This window comes from Fundulus heteroclitus, chromosome 6 (genome assembly GCF_011125445.2).
Source record: "Fundulus heteroclitus isolate FHET01 chromosome 6, MU-UCD_Fhet_4.1, whole genome shotgun sequence".
NCBI lineage: Eukaryota > Metazoa > Chordata > Actinopteri > Cyprinodontiformes > Fundulidae > Fundulus > Fundulus heteroclitus.
In genome coordinates this window covers 15498679-15522223 of record NC_046366.1, presented here as the reverse complement: position 1 = coordinate 15522223, position 23545 = coordinate 15498679, and the positions used below count along the sequence as shown (strand labels likewise).

General features: G+C 37.3%; 1 protein-coding gene across 3 annotated transcripts in view; it reads right to left on the bottom strand.

Annotated features, from left to right (window-relative positions):
• The window catches only part of tnn (tenascin N), a 72427-nt gene that overhangs the window by 15114 nt on the left and 33768 nt on the right, over window positions 1–23545 (bottom strand). For 2 of the 3 annotated variants that reach the window (XM_036138165.1, XM_036138164.1), the window contains exons 6-9: window positions 23379–23508; window positions 17913–18095; window positions 16227–16316; window positions 7717–7980 (exon numbers count right to left, since the gene is read on the bottom strand). In XM_036138165.1, coding sequence (XP_035994058.1) covers window positions 7717–7980; window positions 16227–16316; window positions 17913–18095; window positions 23379–23508 — 667 coding nt within the window. Of the gene's footprint in view, window positions 1–1588; window positions 1853–7716; window positions 7981–16226; window positions 16317–17912; window positions 18096–23378; window positions 23509–23545 lie in introns of all 3 variants that reach the window. The other variant, XM_036138163.1, reaches the window with a different exon arrangement.

Here is a 23545-nt window from a genome sequence, read left to right as displayed (position 1 = left end):
TAAAAGTGTTTTAAACATTGGAAAAGAATGATTCTAAGAGCTTCCTTCATCATTCCATCAAGATCACAATTGGCTGAAAAGAAATCCCAAGCCTATGATTCCCCTTCTGATCCTGCTGGATCAGCTGGCGGAGGGATGAAGGGATCCAGAGATAAAAAGATGCCCTTGAATTGTGTCCATTTTGTTACATTACAACCACAAACAAAATGAAACAAATCTGAAAAGTGTGGCATTCATTAGTAATTCAATTGTGGGACATTATACCATCATCTGTAAAATGGAAAGCTATAAAATCTAGTAAGACATGAATTTTACCCAAACTAAGCTATGAGAGCAGCAATTATGCCCATAATAACCTTGGGGGAGCTGCAGAGATTCACAGCTCAGGCGGGATAATCTTTTCACCAGACAACTATTAGTCATGCATGTTGCAAATCTGGCCTTTATGGAAAAGTGGCAAGAAAATAGTCATTGTTGAAAGAAAAGCGTTTGCACTTTGCAAACAGCAAACGACAGAGAAATCAGAAGAGATCAAAAGTGTACTTTTGGGCAAATATCCAAAATGGGACCAAAAACTAAGACTGCACATGGTGTAACATAATTGTAAAAGCATCATGTGGGGATGCTTTTCTTCAGTAATAGCAGGGAAGGTGGTCGGAGACGATGAGACGATTAAATTAAAAACAGGCAAATCCTGGAAGTGTAAAAAACAGCACATTATTGCCCCCAAGAGGCTTTAGAAAGACTGCATAACTATGACTGGAAGACGGTTGTTCAGCTGAGCTAAAAATAGGATTAATAGAAGCAAACAATTATCTGCAAGGTCTAAGCAACGTGGAAAAAGAAAAACAGAAATACATGTCCAAGAAGCTGCAAAGGACTTGTGACTGGGGCATATTATTGTTATAATAGCAAAGTCATGGCCTAAGCACAACTGAGAATCTGTGGCAAGACTTCATAATAGATGTTCGTATAAGCTGTCCATGCTATCTGATTGAACTTGATCTGTTTGGTAAAGAGAAATGGGGGAAAAAATCTTCAATCTCTAGATGTGTGACGATCGTAGACATACCCTAAAAAACATTTAGCTGTAACTGCAGCAAAAGGTGGTTCTGTAAAGTTTTAACTCAGAGGAGCTATCAACTTTCTAATTAATTAATTAATTAAATGTTTTCTTTTTTATTATTATTATTAAGGGGTACAGGACTAAAGAGGCTAAACACATATGCAACATAATGCTGAAATCTTGAAGGGTGGGTAGCTGGGGGATATAAATCAATAAGCTGCTGCAGACATTATCTCAGAGGGTGCCAAAAGGGAGAAAGCTGTAGATATCGACTTAATTTATGGAACAGGGACTATATTTTTGGGTTATGTTCCTGTTCATGACTTAGGGAAGAAGTTGGGAAAAGATGCATGAACTCATAAAGGAAAACAATTAAATGCTTATCGGACATCATATTGGCACATCTCTTTCTGGATTTCTTGTTAAAAGAAATGTAATTATAGACCTCTTGAATTCCTTAATTCTCCAAACATGGATATGATCAACAGGGAGATTGGTTTAACAAAATCTGAGACGTGACACCTGTTTCAGCTTTTGTTGAGATTGTCCTGCTGGTTTTGTCTCCCCTCACAGCTTTGATGTCTACAGTGTGGAGGACTGCGGGCTGTAAACCAGTCAGCAAATAAGAGGTGCTTTTAGGCCCCAAAGCGATTTCTTTACTAGATCCTTCCAGAGAGGTGTACGTTAGGATGTAGCCATCAATTTCTGCCTGGACTGGATCCCAGGAAAGGCTAATGCTGGACTCAGTTTCATCTCTGGCTATTAGGTTAACTGGAGCGTCCAGTTCTGAAGGAAGATGTTAAAGGTAGATATTAATATACAGTTCTATGAAGCAAACTATGGGAAATAAACGGGTAATAAACAGCAAAATGGAAAACAGATCATGATCCAACTAAATTTATGTTTTTGAATTAAATTTAGAACATAAACTTAAAATTGGAGACCTACATTTAATGTATACAAAGACCATTTTCCCATTGTTTGACTTTAAATCAGAATAAATGCTTCCTATTTTAGGCCTGGTAGATTATGAAACAAAATATGGGTAAAGTTACCTAATAGTGAAAGAGAAAATGTTTTTGATTTATTTTTTTGTACTACTTTCTTCAGTTTTAGAGATGAAGATTCACTAACATTACCATGCCTTTGAAGAGCTTCAGCTAGCTCAGACAATCACGTTGTGGCTTCATAAAGCTCCCAAACGATTAATGTTAAAACATTTGTGTCATTTGAAAGCACACATGTGGATGTATTTTAAAGCAACACCTGTAGCACACTGCTTCCTTGTATGACATTGTAAAAGTCAAGATACCAGGAAGAAGATGGTGCACCTCCACCAGCCTGCTTCAGTCTGGTCTACAATTTTCAGACAACTGAAGGTCCAGAGTTATGTTCAAACAAGTATAAACATTGTAGTAATTTTCATCCAAGTGTGGTGTGATGTTGGCACATTAAACCCAAAACGAAAGCAACGTATCTGGTGAAGATGCTGATTCAAGCTATTAAAGGTGTCATTTATTATCCTGCACTGACATAACCTTAAAAAGGCCACTTTGTGAGGAGGAAGCCTTAACTCCTAAAGAAACATATATAAGCCCCAAATAATGTTTGCAAATATGCACAGGGACTATTTCCTTATTTTTAAGAATTATGTCCAGTGTTCTGATGAAACAAGAATATATGTGCTTGGCTAGAAATATCAATGGTAAGAAAGGAAGGAAAAATAGGCAGCTTGCAAGTCTGTAAACACCACACCCACTGTGAAGCACAGGGTTGACAGCATCATTGTTGTTGGCTGTTTTGTCACTGGAGAAATCCAGGCACTTCACAAAATAGTCGGCATCATGGGATGAGATCATTATTTCCAAATATATATTCAACACCTCAAGATAACAGTCTGAATGATCCTGGCCCAGGGGTTTGCAACCTGTAGCTCTTTAGGCCATCTTACATGACTCTTTACCACTTTGGCCAAAATTATTACAGATGTGAGAAATATTTTTAAATATAAAGGTTAAAAAAGACTTGTTCTAGCATTTTTCACTGTTTTTTCATCCTATATTTGCATAGAATTTCCACAACAGAATGGCACTAACACAAGTTTCATTTAGTCACTAGGCTGCAAACTACATGTTCTGTCTCCATTTTCAATAAATGTGGAAAATGGTCTTATTGCTTTTTTTGTAAAACTTTGGCATTTTGCTTTTTTCTAAAAACCTAAAATTAGACATCAAGTTTATTTAACTCAAAACATTTGACCAAAGTCAGTCTATTGGCCATTTTAACAAATACTAAGTCTTCTAAATTTACAAATAAAATAAAAAAATAACCACACTGACATGTAGTAAACATAAATGTACAGAAAATCCAAATGGACCCAAAACAGTAAGCCTCTAGCCTTAAAATAAGTGTGATTTCAAGCAGTGAGATAAACAGATTTGATTTTGCATGTACATATCTGGTTTTAGCTGTATATTAAGCTTCTTTTTTATAGGTCTGCTGGTGTCTTCACTCACTGCCTCACTGTGATTGTTAATTATTTTCTTTTGACATGTCACCCAGCTAATCATCATAGTGTTTAACAGTTTGTTTTTATCATGTTAAGCATTTGGGTAAAAAGAGCTTTCCATATATGACAAATTAGGCACAAGCATTTAAAATGATTAAATGCTGTGGATCTGAGAGAGTTGCAGATTTGAAGCCTGTTTCAGCTTGTGTTGAGATCTTCCTGCTGGCTTTGCTTCCCCTGACAGCCCACACGTAGACAGTGTAGACAACCCCTGGCCTAAGGCCAGCGAGCGCATAAGAACTTTCAGATCCAACTGGGGTTTCCTCCCTCAACCCATCAGAGGAGTTATAGGTGAGCATGTAGCCATCAATTTGTGCCTGTGTAGGATCCAAGTAAAGTCTGAAGCTGGAGTCTGTCTCATCTTCCACCGAGAGGTTAGTAGGAGCATCCAACTCTGCACAGGAAGTTACATTTAATAGACATAACTTCAATTGTTAAAAAGCAAAAAGAGGAATAAAACTATACATCTCTGATATATCTAGATATAGATATATCTAGATATAGATATGTCTATTTCTAGATATACACATACATACATATATATATATATATATATATATATATATATATATATATATATATATAGAGAGAGAGAGAGAGAGAGAGAGAGAGAGAGAGAGAGAGAGAGAGAAAGATAGATAGATAGATAGATAGATAGATAGATAGATAGATAGATAGATAGATAGATAGATAGATAGATAGATAGATAGATAGATAGATAGATAGATAGATAGATAGATAGATAGATAGATAGATAGATAGATAGATAGATAGATAGATAATATATATATAGACAGATATATCTATCTATATATAGATACATAGATATAGATATATCTATCTATATATAGATACATAGATATAGATATATCTATCTATATATGTCAGCAATGTGTAAGTGGAGCCATATTCAGAGTGAATGAGAATAAAAATAGTAGTAATGTTAAACTTGGAGCAAATTGGTTTTCAATATAAAATTCAATTGCTTAAGTGACCTGATTGGACTGTTTTAAGACAATAATGTAGATAAATGATGAACTCTTACTCTGACATCATATCACACTGATATGTCGACAGCAGTCTCGTGAGTATGTTAAGAACTATGTTAATCCAAAAGCATGCAAATGCTAAAAAGGCCTGCTTCACATAAAGTTTTACTTTTCATAACACATAAGTAATATGAGAGAATATATTAACTAAAAGATATTAATAAACACTGGCCAAATTTTATTTTTTCACTAATGAAGCCAAAGCTTTAACTTAAATCTATTTAATTTTGGTATTTTGTTTGAGAGGGTCAAAAATTAAAAATTTAAAGTCTTAGAAAACATTCTTTCTATTTTCCAAAAATCTGTTATGGTTCTGGTTCATAATCAGACTTGAATAGTTTAAGAGGAGAATTCAAAAGAAAACTGATATTGTGAATAACAATCTGAACTATTTGGCTTATATTATATAGGGTAGTTCACGCGTGACGTCACGTGTGACGTCACGCGTGACGTCAGCGCTACATCCGGGCACTGTGGTTGGCAAAAAACAGAGCTGCTCTCGTCTACAACATGACAAAACGGGTGATTTAGAGCGTACTTTTACTTCGTTTATTTTTGGAATCTAAACAATGCCTACGACTTGTTGCGCTCCCGGTTGCACAGAGAGGCGTTCCAAATCGTCGGATGTACGTTTCTGTCGTTTACCGAAGGAGGAAGGACGAAGAAAAAAATTTATATTTTCAATGAAAAGAGCGCAGGCAGACCCTCCCAATGGACTGGGGGAGCCACCATAACACCACAGTTTGCAGTCTACACTTCATCTCCGGTAAATACAACTTAATTCTGCTCTAGTCATTGTTCTGCTTAAATAGCGGCGGAGGGGAGGTAGCGATTGCTACACGGCCCGGAGAAGCGGCCCGTGTAGCAATCGCTACAGCAGCCGCCGCAGCAGCTTCAGACAGCAGCTGCTGCTGCTGCTGCTCCATTACGCCCCGGTTCACGGGCGCTAGTACTTCTGTGTTTACGCTGAAATGTCGCCGACACTCCCACCCATTTTAACAAGACAAAAACACCAAAATAATCCATAGTAAACAATGTTTTTTTATCCTACCGGGCGGGTCTTCCTCTGCTGAGACGCGGACTGTGTCCGACGCCGCTTTGTGCTGTTGCACAAACGTGTGAACAACATCCATCCATCCATTTTCTGACCGCTTAATCCCTCATGGCGTCGCGGGCATTGCTGGAGCCTTTTTCCTGATATAAAATAATTGTAGCCGTCCAGTGGTTTCAGGGGCTTTCATGCTCTCTCGTCTGTACTGGCCTGCCGTGTTTATAAGGCAGCTGTATATGTCGCGGTACGGAGCACTTGGTCAGCATTTCACAGACTCGCTCTGTCCCTTCAGGCTTTTGCTGTGTGGATCTGGTAATCTGATACCATCAACTATCAACTTACTCTGAAAACGATCTTGTGATACCTTATCTAAAGAAGAAAAACACCTGGAGAACTCGTCAGTTTCGCTGTTTGCGTTCGCCATTGTGTTCGTCTTTTGCCAACCAGTCCGGCGCGCATGCGCGAAAAACCCGCATCAAAACAATAACAATGAACTGGTCTATACAAATCTGCATAGTTTTCTATGAGTGATTCTGTGTAAAACAACTTGACATCATAAGAGCAATCTCATTCAGTAGCGAGATTGTATTTAAAAATTAGCAAATGATCAGATGATAGACTAAAAATGGTTTAATAAAACAAAACAATAAAATAATTTTTTATTCACAAAGAAGTACACTTTTATGTAACGACCTTGTTACAATAATTGGAAAAATACTAAGTATTTACACCAAGGACATGTGATTCAGTTGAAAACATCCAATTATTCAAACAAGGGGTTTGCACTTGCACAAACCATTTTGTTTTGTATTTCACAAATAAGTTGCTTTTAAAAAGTACTGCATTTTTGTTTCTCGACATTTGACTATAGAAAGACATTGAAAACCTTTATTGTAAAAATGCACAAAGCTCACAGCTGCTTCTCATTAAATAGCCTAAGTAATTCTCATTTTGCATGGATCCCTGCAATGCTTTCATTTCACTTTCCATGCTGCTGCTTTTTGGGGATTTGAATAAAGTTATTAGAGTTAAGATGTTTGTACTAGTCATTAAAACCCACCACAAAAGAAACAATAAAAAAGTAAGTAGGAATGCAATCTTGTAAAAGTTGCAAATGTATTTGAATATGTGAAAATAACATCTTATAGTGAAAAAATAAAAAATCCAATGTGGTGACACAAAAAGGAAAGTGGTACCTATCGGCTTGTCAGTATGTAAATGCCCTTAACAATTTTCATCCTGTTGTGCAGCTGAATGTTTTAAGTCTACTTGGATAAATGCCAGTCAGTGTTTGGTGTCGTTCTGCTGACTGACTCCTGAAACATAGATGCAAGCAGACAGAAACAGCTGCTAACACCAAGAGCAGTAGGTTCAGGAGACAGAAGAACATGAAAGTCCAGAAATCCTAAATTGTTGGCTTTTTGGCTAAGCAAAATTACCTCTGCCCAAACGTCTTACAGACATTTAGCTGTAGACTGAGGGAATTGCTTTAAATAAGGAATGCATCCCAATTATAACAAATACTCTTTGTCAGTTAGGAAAGGAGATGTTAATATGACTGGTGTGAAATGTCAGCATTGATTCATTTTACTATTCAATGACGACAACAACACTTGGAATTTTATTTAAAAAAATACCTCAAATAAAAGTTTAAAGGAGATTATATTTTGCATGAAATTTGTAGCAACGTCTCTTAGATTATCTGTCTCTTTCACAGACTATACCAGTACAGTAAATCGTAATACATTTAAACATTGTTAACATTATTCTACTAATTCTGCTGAATATGTTGAAAGAATAGCATTTGTTTGAACACTGCAGTTACCCAAAATACTGAATCTCAAGTGTATGTTTTGTGTCTTACCTTTGTGAAGGGCCTTAGATGAGCAGCATTAACCATAATCTTAGCTTTCAAATGACAGCAATAAATCAAATCGATCTACTCACAAAAGAGCCATGGGGGGTCCCACTCCAAGTTTACCTGTTTCAGCTTCTGTTGAACTCTTTCCACTGACTTTGTCTCCCCTGAAGGCCCAGATGTAGACTGTGTGAAGGACACCAGGCCTCAAACCAACCAGCCTGTATGAGGTGCTGTCACGCCCTACAAAGATGTCTGAGCTGGAGCTTTCGGAAGATGTGTAGCGCAGCATGTAGCCTTCGATTTCCGCCTGGACTTTATCCCAGGAGACGGTTGCAGTGTCTTCAGTTACTTCAGTAGTTACTAGGTTTGTTGGTGCATCGATGTCTGAGGAGATAAAAATACAAAACAAAATGACAGCTGAAATGTAGAATTAAATGGTAAATATTAGAACACAGTATGTGCTGGAAATAAAGATAAGTGTGATTTCTTATTTGGTCACATGTGACCAAAATATTCAAAAAACAGGTTTATCCAAAAAACGCGTTTTGCATGCTTCAAAATATGCAAAAGTAAAGTGGATTGTAAGAAACATCAAGTATTGTTGCATCTATAACTCATGTGTGCAACTTATGATGCAGTTTTGGATATTATATGTGTATTTAAACAAAATGTGTAAAAAGTACAGTGTACCATAGCATTGGGACAGAGTAAGTCACTGTATATTTATAACTGTTCCAAAGTGCTCAAATAATTGTTAAACAGCATATGGATACAAAACGTATACACACCCGTGTAGAAATATAAGTGCTTTGAGATGTAAAAATTTTTACCATTGGACCACAACACCAAGTGGTATGTTTGACACAAAAGCAACACTACATCACCAAAAACCACCATTTGCAGAATAAAATGGTGACATCATCAGGGTTTAGGGTTACTTTTCTTCAGACGTGACCAATGTTTTTTATAAAGACAGACTAATTTAGATCTTCCTGTTTTATTTGAAAGGTATAGTGAACAATCTTTCCGAAAATGTGGGTGAGAAACAGTAAAGTATATTGATTACTATCTGCTTTTTAAGTCATGTGTGAAACCCTGAACTTGTGCAAATTAGTCACTTTTAGTCTTGGTCAAGTTTTGCTCAGTGGTTTTAATTTGCTGGTTGCTAAAAAAATTCTATACGTATATACATCTACAGATATACCTTAGGCCTAGACTTCTATTCTGCGGGTGGTAACTATTGGCTTCACAGCGAGAAAGCTAAGGTATTCCCAGGTCAAGATGTGAGATGCTGACAGAGTCCTTCTAAAGACGACTGAATGCTAAAATTAAAACAAAGGGTTTGCACACTAACACAACCACGTTGTTGCATAGGTGTGCAACACAAGTTTTGAAAGGATTTGTCTTGTTTTCTTACAGAATGTCACAAATTTAGCATTTTCACGGGGATGTGTATACTTTTAAATCTGCCTCCTTTTCTTGAAAAATTCATTTAATACTAAACGAATCAGCATGTGAATCACGTCATACTCTGATTTTAATGGAAAAGGAAGAGAGGCGATCAGCAGCTATGCTATAGACCTAAGACTTTTGATTTAATATTTTTGACCGATGCTAAGAAACATGCTAATATCCATCGCTGCCACACCCGTTATGAGTGCTTTGATCAAAAAGGGCATTGGGATGCCTTGCCCAACCTTAGAATACATGATTTAACCCCAAGTATAAAGACTATGCCCTAAATGGCCAGCCATAACCGAGTCAAGGAAAAAGCAATAATCTTTTAGATGTGGGGATTCAAGAATTTTCTTGCCAGTCCTCTGGCAATTGACCTTCTTCGTAGAAGAAAAATGGCTAATATTTAAGGGCAAAAAATGTTAACAGAGAACTTGATGGAAGGATTTCTGCTGCCCAAATCCTTTTTCTCCTGAAAAATGGCTTAGGAGAGCTTTATATTCAGATACAAACTTACAAAAATGTTCACGACTTCAGTGACCTGAACATTAGAAATAGTTAAAAGAGACTCTAAGAGAGTTGAAAAGCAATGTCACAGCATTTCATTACTGATGCAGCAGGTTTTGTCAAGGTGAAAACACCCCAGCATGTGGAGGAAATGTCCCTAATTGCTGACGGCCCCTCGTAATAAGCAGGTGAGCCCAAAATGCACAAAAACCAAAGCATTTTTGTTTTGCCTGCCCAGGTTCTAAAGCATTTGCCAAGAGTTGGTTTTGGATGGAGATTTTTACCCACGGGGGTTTTGTGCAATAAGAAAGACAAAGACCTTCAGTGGCACACAACCCATCCAGTCACCGTTGGGTCCGTTTCACTGAACTCCCCTCCATGAGCTCCAGAGGACGTAAGAACATAAAGCTTTCATTTCTGAGAATCACTGGAGACATAGAGAAGGTGAGGGAGTAGCAGCTGGTGTCCATGAGTATGGATGGGTTGGTACGTTTCTGTCGAAGAACTCCATGAAAGACAGACAACAAAGAAGGGATGACAGGAAATAAAACATAAGAGTCACAGAGGCATCGTAAGAGAGGAAGCAGAGGGAGATGTAAAAGCAATCATCATTTAGGATTGTTCCTCTGTGGATGTGGCTCAGTCAAGGCCGGTTTTCCTTCCGTGACGTGTGCAGTCTGGAGCTTGAAAACTTTTTGACGATCCATCCACAAGAAGAAAGCAACTGTGCCACTGTCTAACTCTATATTCCTTCCTTCTGTCCTCTCCTGCTGTCCCTTTTAGGCCCCTGACATTACACTGGTTGACAGCAAGCTAAACTGGAGGGAAAGTTTATATTAGCTCTCTTTTTTCAGAGTTTCTAAACATAGATCATCAAGTTGTATTAAAAGATTTGCCTTATAGTCCCGCAGAGGGGGAATTTTGTCTCTGCGTTTAACCCCCGAGTAGCAATCTGTAGCTAAGGGTCTTGCTCAGGGACCCACGGTGGCAGTTTGCGGGAATCAAACCAGGTACTTGGGAACTTCTAAGCACACTGTTCTAACCACTAGGCCACAACTCCCCTGGGGTTTGCTGTGGGCACTGAATGTGGGCTTGGTCACTCACAAAAAACACAGAATGCACACTTTCACAACACCACAACACGGTGACATCAGACTACATGTTTACTCTGCATGTTGCCTTGAATAAAACTATAAACCCTCTGGGGAAATACAAATCAGTGGACTGGACTAAAGTAGATTTTTGTGCAAATAGGAAAGATACTTTGACATTGCGGTAAACATAACATCTTAAATGTTCCCGGTTTGCAACCTCATGAATAAAAATTGTATTCAATAATGCGAGGTTATTCTTCACCAGGATACTTTTTTCCCCTATCAGACCGAACAAATACAGTGAAGTTGCATTCATCTTTGTTTCAGGTGCTAGCCTTCACTCTCACTTTTTTGCAAGTGCTGCAAGGACGTATTTGCTCCTAAGTTGTATTGTATGATGGATCCTGTTACCACAAATGTTCTACCTCACTGGCTGTGTAGCATCTGCGGCTATACAACACAAACTGTGGCCTCGGTCACTCGGAAAATAACTTATCCATTATAGGCGGCATGTTCGGCTGAGTCATTGCCCACAGAGCTCAGAGTAACAGGCTGCATTTTATCAAGGGGAGCTTCACGGCCTCACATCCTCACTGTACAGTGAAAGCGATAAAGAGTGTCCAAAGAGACAAGAGCATGATCTCACACGTTCATTGTCCTGAAAACCGCAGATATTTCTTTTGTTTTCCCCAAGAATTAATTACTACATCCTTTGCAAGTGGCGACAATTTTTAATGCAAAACTGATTGATTTGTCTAGCAACGTCCAGGCCTAATATATGGCTGTGAATCTGTGAATGTGGTAGGAAAGTCAAACTATAACTGACCTCCAAGACTTACTGAATAAGGAAATGGTGAAGTGGTCAAGTTCCAGCACTTTATTGAGAAACAGAGCAGAGATTAGATAGATGAAAGTAATCGCTCCCAACAGTCCAGCTGCAGCCTCCGTCTGCCCTGTTTCCGTTTCTGCTTTTTATTTTTTCTTCAACTTTATTTATTTTATTTTTTTTAGTACTGCAATATTATATACCAAAATTTACTGACTTGCAAGCATCATCGTAACATTAGTGTAAGTAATACCACAGTTGCAAACTAGTGCTTGGAAACAATTTTTCATAGCCTCTTACATTTCATGCACCATACATTCAAAACCTACTTGCAAATAGTCCCGTCAGATTGACTTTCACACTCTTTCATGCCCACTGCTATCAAAAGACTATGAAATACTCCAAAAGATACATTTTATGTAGCTGTAACAAAGCTCATGTGTTGTCTAAAACCATAGATTCAGTGTAAAACCTAAAGCAAAGCTCATGTGTCGAAGCCTCACATGCTGTTTGTGAAAGGTTTTTGCATTTCTTTTTGGAGAAAGTGACTACCACTAGGACCTCTATCTCACTCCTAGTTTTCATCCTTCAGTCTCTGTTTTATGCTCTGCTTGTTTTGACCCCTTGAGCCTTTTAATTTGTCCTTAGAATAGGTTTTTGATCATCTAAAACCTTGCGGTCCCCCCAAGGACTGCATTCCTGCCAGGAGCAGACGGCAACTGTGGGTTCTCCTGTTCTGACAATTATTAACAGTAGCCTGTCTTCAGGAGCGGCCCCAGCAGTTTTTAAAGATCCAAACTCACAGATCAAACATTCCGTCAATCTGGGAGAGCGTGTGTCCTCATCCATTGTACCTCTTCTTTTTGGAGTTTGTTTTTTTGTCCTTTTTATTTTAGCCTCTATTTTCTCCCAGAATGCAGCCCAATTGTTCTAAAAATGAAAAATCCATTTTCATTTTTGCGCAGATGACAGCCAGATCTATGTGCCACTCAAGAGAAATGCTAACAATACTGGGTACCTGCTTTATGTTTTCAAGACCTGAAGGCAGGGGTGTCATATTATTTATTTAGTCTTTAATGGGAGTACGACTGAAGTGATGGTCTCTGGTGGAACATCGGACAGCTTGCTTTTAGATCTGGGTTATCTTGGCCAGTCTCTGATATCAACAGCAGCCAAACTTGGTTTTAAAATAGATAATAACTTTACTTTTGATTGCCAAGTTAAGCAGTCCACTAATCCTGTTTATGTTTCAGCTGCGACAGCTGGCACTTTGAAACAGTAATCCATGCCTTCTTTCACCACACGAATGGATTACAGTAATGTATTGTGTTTTGGAGTGAGTATGTTCTCTACTGTAGATCTACAGTTGGTACAAAATGCTGCAGCACTTCATTTAACCCACACACACACACAGATGTGTACACATTTCACTGGTTTCAGGGTCACTGCACTGGTTGCCGTAGGATTGATTTTAAAATTGTTTTATTTGTTTTAAGGTCTTTATTATTGTTTATCCCCTCTCTCCATCTCCGAGCTTTTACACCCGTATGTCCTTCCTCGTTATCTCAGATCTGCTGACCTGCTGCTTCTGTCAGTGCCGAGAACCAGACAGAAGCTCAGAGGATGCTGTGACTGGTTCCAAGCTTTGGAATAGCCTGCGCTGCACATTAGCCAGGTCTCCTCCCCAAAGGGATTTGAATCTCTTTTTAAATCTCACTTTTTGCACACTAATAATACCCAAAAAGCCATGGGTTTAATGTTGGGTTTTGTAAATATTTTGTATTCTCTTATATTTTAAGTCTATGTATATACATAGACACAAAACATACATAGACATAAAAGTGTACAGCACTTTGGTCTGTTTGTTTTTAAAGTGCTTTATAAAAGAAGTCGGATCAGATTAGACTCCTGGTATAGATTGCACTGCCCAAGATGCTGTGGTTCAAGGAGAGTTGAAGGGTGTTTATGATGATCGAAAAGAGAGAAAGTAGTGGTTAAAATATGAGTTACTCACAATAGCTACAATTAATGCTGCGTTGAACAGTTACCATAATGCAATGTTTTCCTAACATTCTGTCAAGATATGCACAATTTTCTTCAGTTTATCTTTAGACATCAATGATGGATGCCAGATGATTGCTGATTACATATGCTAACAAAGGAAAAAAGAATCAAAAAATCTGGGGAAAAAAATAAAATAAAATAAATACTATGCTGTTGTAAAAGTCAGAAGTTACTTTGAAAGAGGCAAAGTTTCAACAAAAATACAGTATACGTCTATTTTAGTATAAGGAAAATTATACTGAAAGTGTATTTTGATAAGTGACTAAGTGTTTAATTTGTTGCTTGTATAACAATAAAACTGTGATCTTTGTTCATACAAATGTGTATCTTGCCCCAAAACCTTTGTCTGCTATTTATGTATCAAAATAAAAACAATATGTCATAGAAACATCATCATTATTAACTGTATTATATTATTTTACCAGCAGTAAAGTCCTCTGTTTTAAAATAAAGAAACAAAGAAAATCTCACACATCATGCTTTGTTTTAAATATTTGTGTAAATACCGCAGTTCTGTGAAACTGTTTTCTCTCAAGGTTTTCATTTCAGAAAAATCTTAAATCAACTTATGCAAATATGTTTTATGTAAATCCAAACCGGACTTTTGTCAGACTTTGACTCTTTGGCTTTCTCTAAAGGTGTAGTAAAAAGTCTAGCTAAGTGCTACCTGCTTTTAAACTTTGTTGAAAATGTATTATGTAAAATGTATTATATTAAGAAATGTAATTCCTAAAAAAAAAAAAATTCTACAATATCTAGATTATCCTTTGAGGATGTTAAAAATTAACACAACAAATAAATCTTTGAAGCTATGGAGAAATAAAAAAGTGAATTCAAACAAAATTATTATTAAGGCCTCTCTTTATGAAAATACAGTTGTAAAAGATGTAAATAGATTTTTTTTCCTTGAATATTTCAACAACATTTCAGTTTCGCTTCAAGAAATTTTGGAGGATATTTGTTTTGTCACAATGAAGGAGTCTGGAAAGGATCAGGAGAGAGGAAAATGGGTGGGGGGGAACAAGGCAGATGGTGAAAAGGAAAATGAAATATGGGGAAAATATTTCCTCTGAGAGGCTTTGGTTATGGGAAACATCAACATCAACTTCGAACGAACCTCAGTCTTTACACTACAGAGACAACTGCGCACAAAATGCTTCTCTGAGACCCATTATTCTGACGTTCCTCCTCTAATTCGTTTTTTAGCTTCCAAATAAATATTCAGGCTCATCAGCAAATGCTTATTGTTCAATAACTGCATCAAATATTTCAGCATACTTTCAAAGTTGGCGTCTCATTTGTTATTTCTAGTATTTGTCCTTGCATTTCCTCCTTTGCGCTTCTTTTATCTCTCACAATTGAATAACCTCACTGTTTGGGGATAAACGGCATGTTTACTGAGATAAAAGGTCAGGTCTCCTTTTGCGCCGTGCCAATCATCATGAAATGATTGCAACAGCTCTGGCAAACACAGCCGAGCGCTATCCTCTTCAATCACCTCTAAGTCTGTTCCTGTTACACCTAAAATGAGGGATAGTAGCTGCTGGAGTGAAGACAAGCCACTGCCTGTCTGTTGTAGATTAGAGCGCTCACACTCACATGCACACTCAATTACTGCACATGTAGGTGGCACATTCACACGGGAGAAAATAAAACCTAGCCCTAACATCAGCAAAGACAGGAATCCGTGAGCACCTGTCTGGCTTCGTCAGATGAGAGGTAAGTCTTGAAAACACGCTGCTAAGCCAGATGACTAAAAATCATTAAATTGGCTGCTGCTGGGTTTGAAATATGAAGAGACATCAGCGTAGAAACTACTTTTCTTTTCTTTCTTTTTTTTTCAACCACGTAAGCTCAGAAGGTGGTTGATCGAGATGCTGGAGGAGGAGCGCGAGACAGAGAAAGAGAATAATGAGAATAACTGGAGACCTGTCGTGCTGAGCTTAGACCATGCCGAATGTCAAGAACAGCTGTTAAAGTGGAGATGAAAAATAAATTCCCCCTCACGTACTAAAGCCACTCAACACAAGCAGAACAACATGCTAATATACAAGAATACCAGATGGTATCTGTAAATCACGAACCCTCTCACCTCAGCCATCAGGGAGCATCTTTTGGTCTCTACATTCATATCATGTCTCCCCTCAGTGATCCCGCTCACCACAACATTAAAGCTTGTCCAGATGATTAGGTAGTAAATTCCATCTCTCTATCACTAACCCATAACCGTGCCCCGTGATGGCCAAATTCATCATATTGTCATTATTGGCTGAGTGGGGAAGTTATCTGCGGGTTGTATAATCCGGCACATTAGTATGATGTATGATTGATTAAGTGTTGCTCCTTTTAGGCTCTGACCTCTGGTGAATTACAGACGTCCTGAGAAGAATGACGTGTTGTCTCTGACTCGGCACACTACTGAAAACTAAAGGGAATGTGGTTGTGCTTTCTGTTTCTGTAATGCATTTCATTTCCAAATGTGCCAGACCTATCATTTATCATTCTAACTCCAATCTTCATTCAGTCATCCCTTCTGTCTCCTATCTTTCACAAATACATCCTCGATGCAAATTCTGCCAGACAGGAGTTAATTTCAGGACAACTGGATTCTTCGTCTGCTCACTGATATTACCAAAGGGTCATATGTAGGTAAGTTGCTCATGAATGTTGATGTGGTCACTGACCTGTGACACCGGTGGTAAAAGAAGCTTTTCCTTCGGTGTTTCCTTTGATGGACTGCACAGAGATTTTGTACTCTGTTCCTGGATACAAACCTGCAGAAATACAGATATACTTTTATGTACAAACTGGAAGAGAAAATGCTTCTCTGGTCCTTACATGTCTGAATCACACCCAAAACAACTACGGTGAAGATGTTTGAATAAAGATGTTTAAGTATTTAAAAGCCACAATAACTGAACCCATCATCCTCTATTAGTTTGCTTAGAGTCCATTTGCCTCTTTGGCAATTCATTTCCCCCCGTTCAAATGCACACGTCAAGATTTAATCCTTACCTTCATGTGCCCACCCACATGAATCCTTACCTTCATGTGCCTACACACTGCATATCAGATCACTGCAAGTCAGTTTATTTCTTTTGGTTACTTAACAAAAAAGAATATATATATATATATATATATATATATATATATATATATATATATATATATATATATATATATATATATATATAAGAAAAAAATTACCAAGGAGCAAAGTGACCATTACCTAACAAATCCTCTATCATTTTAAGAAGTGACATAATTTCGGGATGTCATGTTTTACTTTTGACATATTTGGATTAAATGCTTTTAATGCAGTCACGTATTATTAAGACAAACATGACAAACCCTCAGAGAATCGTGTTTGATCAAATGCTCAATTTAATCCATATGTTGAGTAATTTTACCAACATGTTTTCTCTAACTGGAAGTAATGTTAACGTTTTGGAGTGGCCCAGGTACATGATCAGAAGGCGATCTTTGGAGATCATTCACCAAAGATAAATCATCATAATACTAGTGAAAGCATGCAAAAAGCAATGAGAAGAAGAGTTTGATTAGTGTAATACCTTTAGAACTTTTGACCAGCAGTTATTGAGAAGAGTATAAATAATGTTGTACATGCCATTTTTGAATAAAATAAAATAAATGGCTGAATATTCTTTATATAATTTTACTTTTGTTAGATTCATGTGTCATTCATTATGGAAAACAAACTTCCGGGTTCAGTAAAAAAACTTGAAATCTGAATTTGCCAGACGTGTGAATACTTGTAGCTATTTAGCTGTGCTTTTTTTAAATCTTTATACTAATAGATTGATGAAACTGCAAATAATTGTAATATACTTATGAGTTGTTTTTTTTAGGGACAGTTTATTTTTCAGAATCAGATATACTTTAACAATCCCAGTGGGAAATCACTTTAGTTACACTCTCCAGATATACAAACATTAATTATATATATATATATATATATATATATATATATATATATATATATATATATATATATATATATATATATATATATATATATAACTATAGATCCAAATAAAGTGCAAAGAATGCATAAATGTCAGTTACAGAGGGGAGGGGGGGGGGGGGGGTCTGTCTGAATCACTGAGGGAGGCGTTGTAGAGATTGATGACCACAGGCAGGAATGATTTCCTGTGGCGCTCTGTGGTTTTTGCTGTTTTCCAAATGATATTGTTACATAAAATCTAAACCACAAGATATCTTAAGGTTAAGTAATTAGATTATTGTTATTCAATGTACTTCTTTGGTACAGTTCAACCATTTGCCTTTGATATCATTCAGCATTTTGCATCTTCAAATCAATCTTGCATTTCCTCCTTAATATGACTTACCTACAATAGTGTGTTTTGTGCGTGCCTCTTGACTCATCTGAACATTCAACTCTTCCTCCTGTCCTGATGGGTCAGTGTGCTTCAGTCTGAAATAATCCACTTCTGCCTGTGGGTTCTTCCAGTCCACTTGGATGGAATCCTCTGTCTGGCCAGTGACTTGGATATCATCAATGGTTGAGACATCTGGAAAAAATACAATCCATGGAACTGGGTGTACAGACGAGAACTTCTCTAAAACAAGTCTCTGTTCAACCAAGAGTAAGTAATGAAATGCATGTGCCCTGGTCTGCCCCCAGTTGTCCTCAAGCTAGGTGATGATTCCCTGGCATGTGACATTTTGGGGAAAGCATCCAAGCAGGAAATTATCTTTTACCCATGTGACGATAGCTATTTTTCTAAAAGCTGATTCTTAATTTAGGTCTAGTTAGGATGCAAAGGGGGGGAAAAAGTGACCAAAAGTGACCAACAGCAACCGACAAAGAAAATTTTTAACTAAAAGTATTTTTATATTTGATGTTTCGCCTCACTTAAAAAGTTATGAACATTTGTGAACTATACTAGATATGTACAACAGCACAGCACAGTCATGAATGGCACAGTTATGTGACTTATTGAACAGTTATACAGATTGTTATAGTAGGGTCACAGTAGAAAAAAAGAGGTTGGTTTCCTAATTAAACTCTTCGTTCATGAACCACCCAGCAATTATGTTAAGTAACTCAAATTAAATTTGTTAAGTGACCCCTGGACTAACACGTTTTATGGCCAAAGGGTGTAGTGAGTTTGCTTAAAAGCTTAGAGTGAAACTCAACATGAACAGACTGATCCTTTTTTTTTTTTATCGTGTTCATACAGGTCAGCACAAAAATAAATTCCTTTAAGATGGGTTCAACGTCTAGAGTCGATTGAACCCTTTTGGTGATGTTAAAAAATTTACAAAAATTTATTCCTATCACACTTTGGTTAAGAATTCTAATCAGTTTTTCACAGTGAAGTTTTGCATCTACAGGAATAAAAAATTTTTTTGGACTGTACTATATACTCAGCGAAATGTGCTGGTGACAGTGACAGACGATTTGTGCTTGACTAGTGATTATAAAAGTCCGATCTTCTTTGATTCAGTTCAGTTCAGTTAGTTTACGTAGCACCAAGCCGTTAATACACTTAAGAACAAACTTTGGTGTGGAAGTTGTTACTGAGGGAGTACGACTCAAAGGTCGGCTTTTCCATCATCAGTGAGGGGTGTTCAAAATAAAGTTAGAGGAAGCTCAAAAGGGGTAAGACTCGTTTTATAAATTTGAAAAAATGTTGCCGCAGAAAAGGCTGGTGAATATAATATTTCTTCATTGTTTTAGATATCTGACAAATCTACTTCATCTGAAGGGAATCCACAGAAACTGATGTCCACTGTTTAGAATGCTAACTTTACCAAATATGATAATTGCTAACATAAGATGTTCAAAGACAGTTTAACATTTTGTGTTTGGATTTATTTACAATAAATTAATTTGATTCCAAACAGATACTAAAGGAAGTGTAGATTATTAATTTAAACATCATACGTACAATAGATTTGAATGTGCATATTTAACATGCAAACTGGTGAAATTGGCCGTGTTAGGGCATAAGTCTGCTTGTATCCGCCATACCACTTATCAGTTATTTATTCCTTATTCTCAATTTCAGTGCTGTTCATACGGTCGTATTTATATTTATATTGTATACTAAATCCACCTACCTCATGTACAGAGCACTGCATATAGTATTTATGTATTCCAGCATTCTCTCCATTCATCACTGTGGATCTGTATGTTTGCATTTGTATGTGCACCTGTACTTCACTTCCACCTCTGACATGTACACAATAATAACAATAATGGGAATAATAATTTACTCCTGTATCCTTTGCACTCTGCTCATTGCACCATTGCACTTTTCTCAATCCTTCCATTTTGTTTATAGTGTGTATACATGTGTTCTCTATACTGTAGACTGTGTTTGACTTTATTACTGCATTATTGTGTAAGTAAGCAAATCATGAGCACTGTGCAATCCAGAGTCAAATGAAAAAAAGCTGATTCTGAAAGGCTGCTTACGGAGTCTCTAGTTACAGCACAAAAATAAATGATTTAATCATTTCACATATCTGACAATTGATTTGAATTCTTAAAGATATATATTAAGTTGAACAAAACTATTGTTTATTGTTTCCATTTTTGAAACAACTTTTTGAGCTTAATAAAATAAAATGTTAGGGAGCTGTAATTTGGTAAATTAAGAAGGCATGCTGTAACTGTTTTCAATTTCAATTTTTTCTTTTTTTGTAAAGATTCATTTGTCCAGACATTTGAAATTAGTGCAATAGTTTTGACAAAGCATTTAACATTTTTATAACCCTATCTATCATCTTAGTTAACTTCCACAATGCTGGATACAATATCTTAAAAATTAGAGCATTATTTTCTTTCCATTACTGTTTTTTCATCTTCTATGGTGTAAACTACACTCAAACAAAATTTTGAAATCATATTTTTTGCACACCTTTTTCATAAAATAGGAATGAGAAGTAATTTAAGTTACAGATGTGAACCAAATGACAATGGTGATTTTTTTTTCCCCATGGTAAGGACGTACCTCTGAATTTATAACATATGGTGAGAAAAGATACAACAAAACCATCAAACAGAACAAATGAAAACGGTATTTTCATGACGGGTTTTTTTTTTCTTTTCAGCTTGTTTTTCAAAGGGAAATGGGAGAATACTAACTTAAACCCCCTTTGAAGTAGACCATCGTTTGAAGTTAAAATGAAAAGTATGCAAGTATGCCGTGAAAGATCTGCCTCATTTTGCGTCCTCCTCGCACAGCAACAGGCCAGATGATGTTGTGTTTTCTTGTGAGAAAAGCCATGAAGGATGATGTTTTTCCACGCAAACCAGCTGAACCACACATCACAACCCGGCTCATCTCCTTCCTTCTCATTAACTGCCATAAATCCAGAAAAGAAATCCCTTCCTATACACATCTGTCTCCTACCACATCTGTGAGTTGCAGTTTTTTGTAAACACATCCATGCAGCCGTTTCCTTGTAATTACCATAAAATGTAATGCCCAACAAGCCAGTGCCTAATGAAACACTTAGTAATGTCAGACTTGCTTTTAAACACAGTATATTGAGTTTTAAAAGTAAAAGATCACAGGAAAAAAACGATTAACTCAGCATTTATTAATTTTACATATAAAGCTGTACAACCATAGTTAAATATGCAATATAACTATTTCTGTTTTGATATGAATCATAAAATTTAGTGTGCATCATTTTATTGCTTCTTATCTGTGTTTTATCTAAATGCAAGACTTTGACTTAACATAAGTTCCAAATTAATGGGTAAAAATCAACATTATTTGCATTTATAACTTGGAAAATTAATTTTGGGTGCAAGCTCGATATCATTGTGAATTTTCTCTAACCTACGCAGTATACAGGTTTACATAAGACAGAGGTCGGATCCGTTTCAGGGGTTTATTGTTAGCCGGCTTTAGCTTGCTAACTGCAGGTGGAAATGTCTATGAGGCTGAAAGCAGCTACATCTATCTTGGTCAGCATGCTCTCAAACTACATTAATATTATTGTCAATGTTGTTCCAGAATCTTCCAGGTTGAGTCTTTATGGTTCCTGGGTTGTTCATGCTGAACATTGTAACTATTCTATTTCAGGTGAGGCTATTGGAATTAAGCACAACTTGATGTTCCAACAACAAAATGATCCCAAACACAGATAAAAAAAAAAAAAAATGGTCTTTGAATAGAGAAAGCAGGTTAAAATAAAATTACAGAGTGTCCTTTTTAAACCTTCCCCCTCAACCCAGCTGAGGGACTTTCTGCCAGGAAACACACTAATTAAAATGAAATCTACCAATTATGTGAGAAAGGGGTTAAATATCCAACCAGAATGAAGCCCAAAGCTTATTGGTGTCTGGAAAACACATGTGAAGCGGAAGCACACTGCTAAAGAACATTTAATCAGTGTGTGTGTGTGTGTGTGTGTGTGTGTGTGTGTGTGTGTGTGTGTGTGTGTGTGTGTGTGTGTGTGTGTGCGTGTGTGATTTTGACACTGCGTGGGTTAGAGAAAACATTCAATGAATTATTGTCCATCCACTGCTGATTTTTTTTAAATGTAGTGTAGTTGCACTGAATGGATTTGTGGTTAAGATAAATAATTAAAAGCTCAAATGTTTGTAATATTCATGACCAGAGACAATTGTTGATATAAGCCATTTGGGCGGTTGCCCAGGGTGGCTATAGAAAGACGAGAGGACAAGCACCAGATAAAATACATATCTTTCAGTTGTGTAATGCACAAATTTTCTTTAACTTTGCACATGTTTACTCAATGGTGAGATGGCATAACTGAGAGAGTATCTTACCTGCTTTATGTGGGATTTCACGGCATTGAATCATTAACTCGTTTTACTCGATTGTTCATGGAGCTCCAACTCTGAAAAAGGGGGCTTGAAGGAGCTTAAAAGTGTAATTTTCAGGGGCATGCTCCGGGGTAGTGAGCATGACCCATGTTGGAGGCATTCAGGTCCCCGCATACTTGCACAGACAGAGTCCGCCTTGAGTTTGCGCAGACTCCATGCATACTCACGCGGACTTTGCGAGGAGTCCACATATACAGGGATGTGCAGAGCTCAATTTTTGTGTCACTATGAACTGTGCGGCGTCAAGAAGTCTTTACATCAAACTGTTTTATATAGACACTGAGCTTGATAGACTGAGCTGCTCCAAGCAGGCAGTCGCAAGGATGCCAACATCACAGTTCCTCTCTGTTCTCACTGACAGCTGTGCGGTGGGAGCCTGCTGGAAAAGAAACGACTCTAGGTGCTCTGCTAACTAATCACACATTTTATCATCCGTTCCGCAAATTTGTCCCACTGACAGAAAGTGTGGGAATTGTAGGAATTTGCCACAAGAAATGTAGGCGACAGTACGCTCAACTATGAAGGGTAACACGTCCGCTGAGAGTTAGCACGGAGTCTGCCAAGCTCACAGTATGCGCACAGTACGCTCGAGTATGTGGAAGCCTGAAGTCGTCTACGCCGCTGATCAAATTTCGAGTCCTGCCTGAGGTCCTTTACCGCATGGCTTCCCCCTCTTTCAAACCCTCTTTCCTGAAAGCCTACTTTGAAAAAACAAGCCACTAATGCCACAAAAACACAGAAAAAATAAAAAAAATTAATCAGCTCAAACTTCAAACCTGAATCCTCTCAATAATATTAGGAATTTGCTGAAGAAGACACCGTAGTGTACACCCTGCCATCATCTATACAAGATGACAATGGGTAACCTGATACAACTCTGGGAAGGAAAATGGTTATTGACATTTTCTGCTGTGATGAAATCTGCTAAATATGGTTTCCTTGAAATAAAAAAAACAAATTTTGCTGTGCTGTCTGGTCTCACCTGTGGTAGCTTCAATCATATCTGCTTCACTCTGAATATTTTTGATGACGGCACGGACCTGGACAATGTAGGTAACACCTGGAGTGAGTCCCGTAATGAAGTAGGAATTCTCCGAGTTTGGAATCTGAGCCTGAGATACGGCAAAAAAATATATATTTTCAACTTAT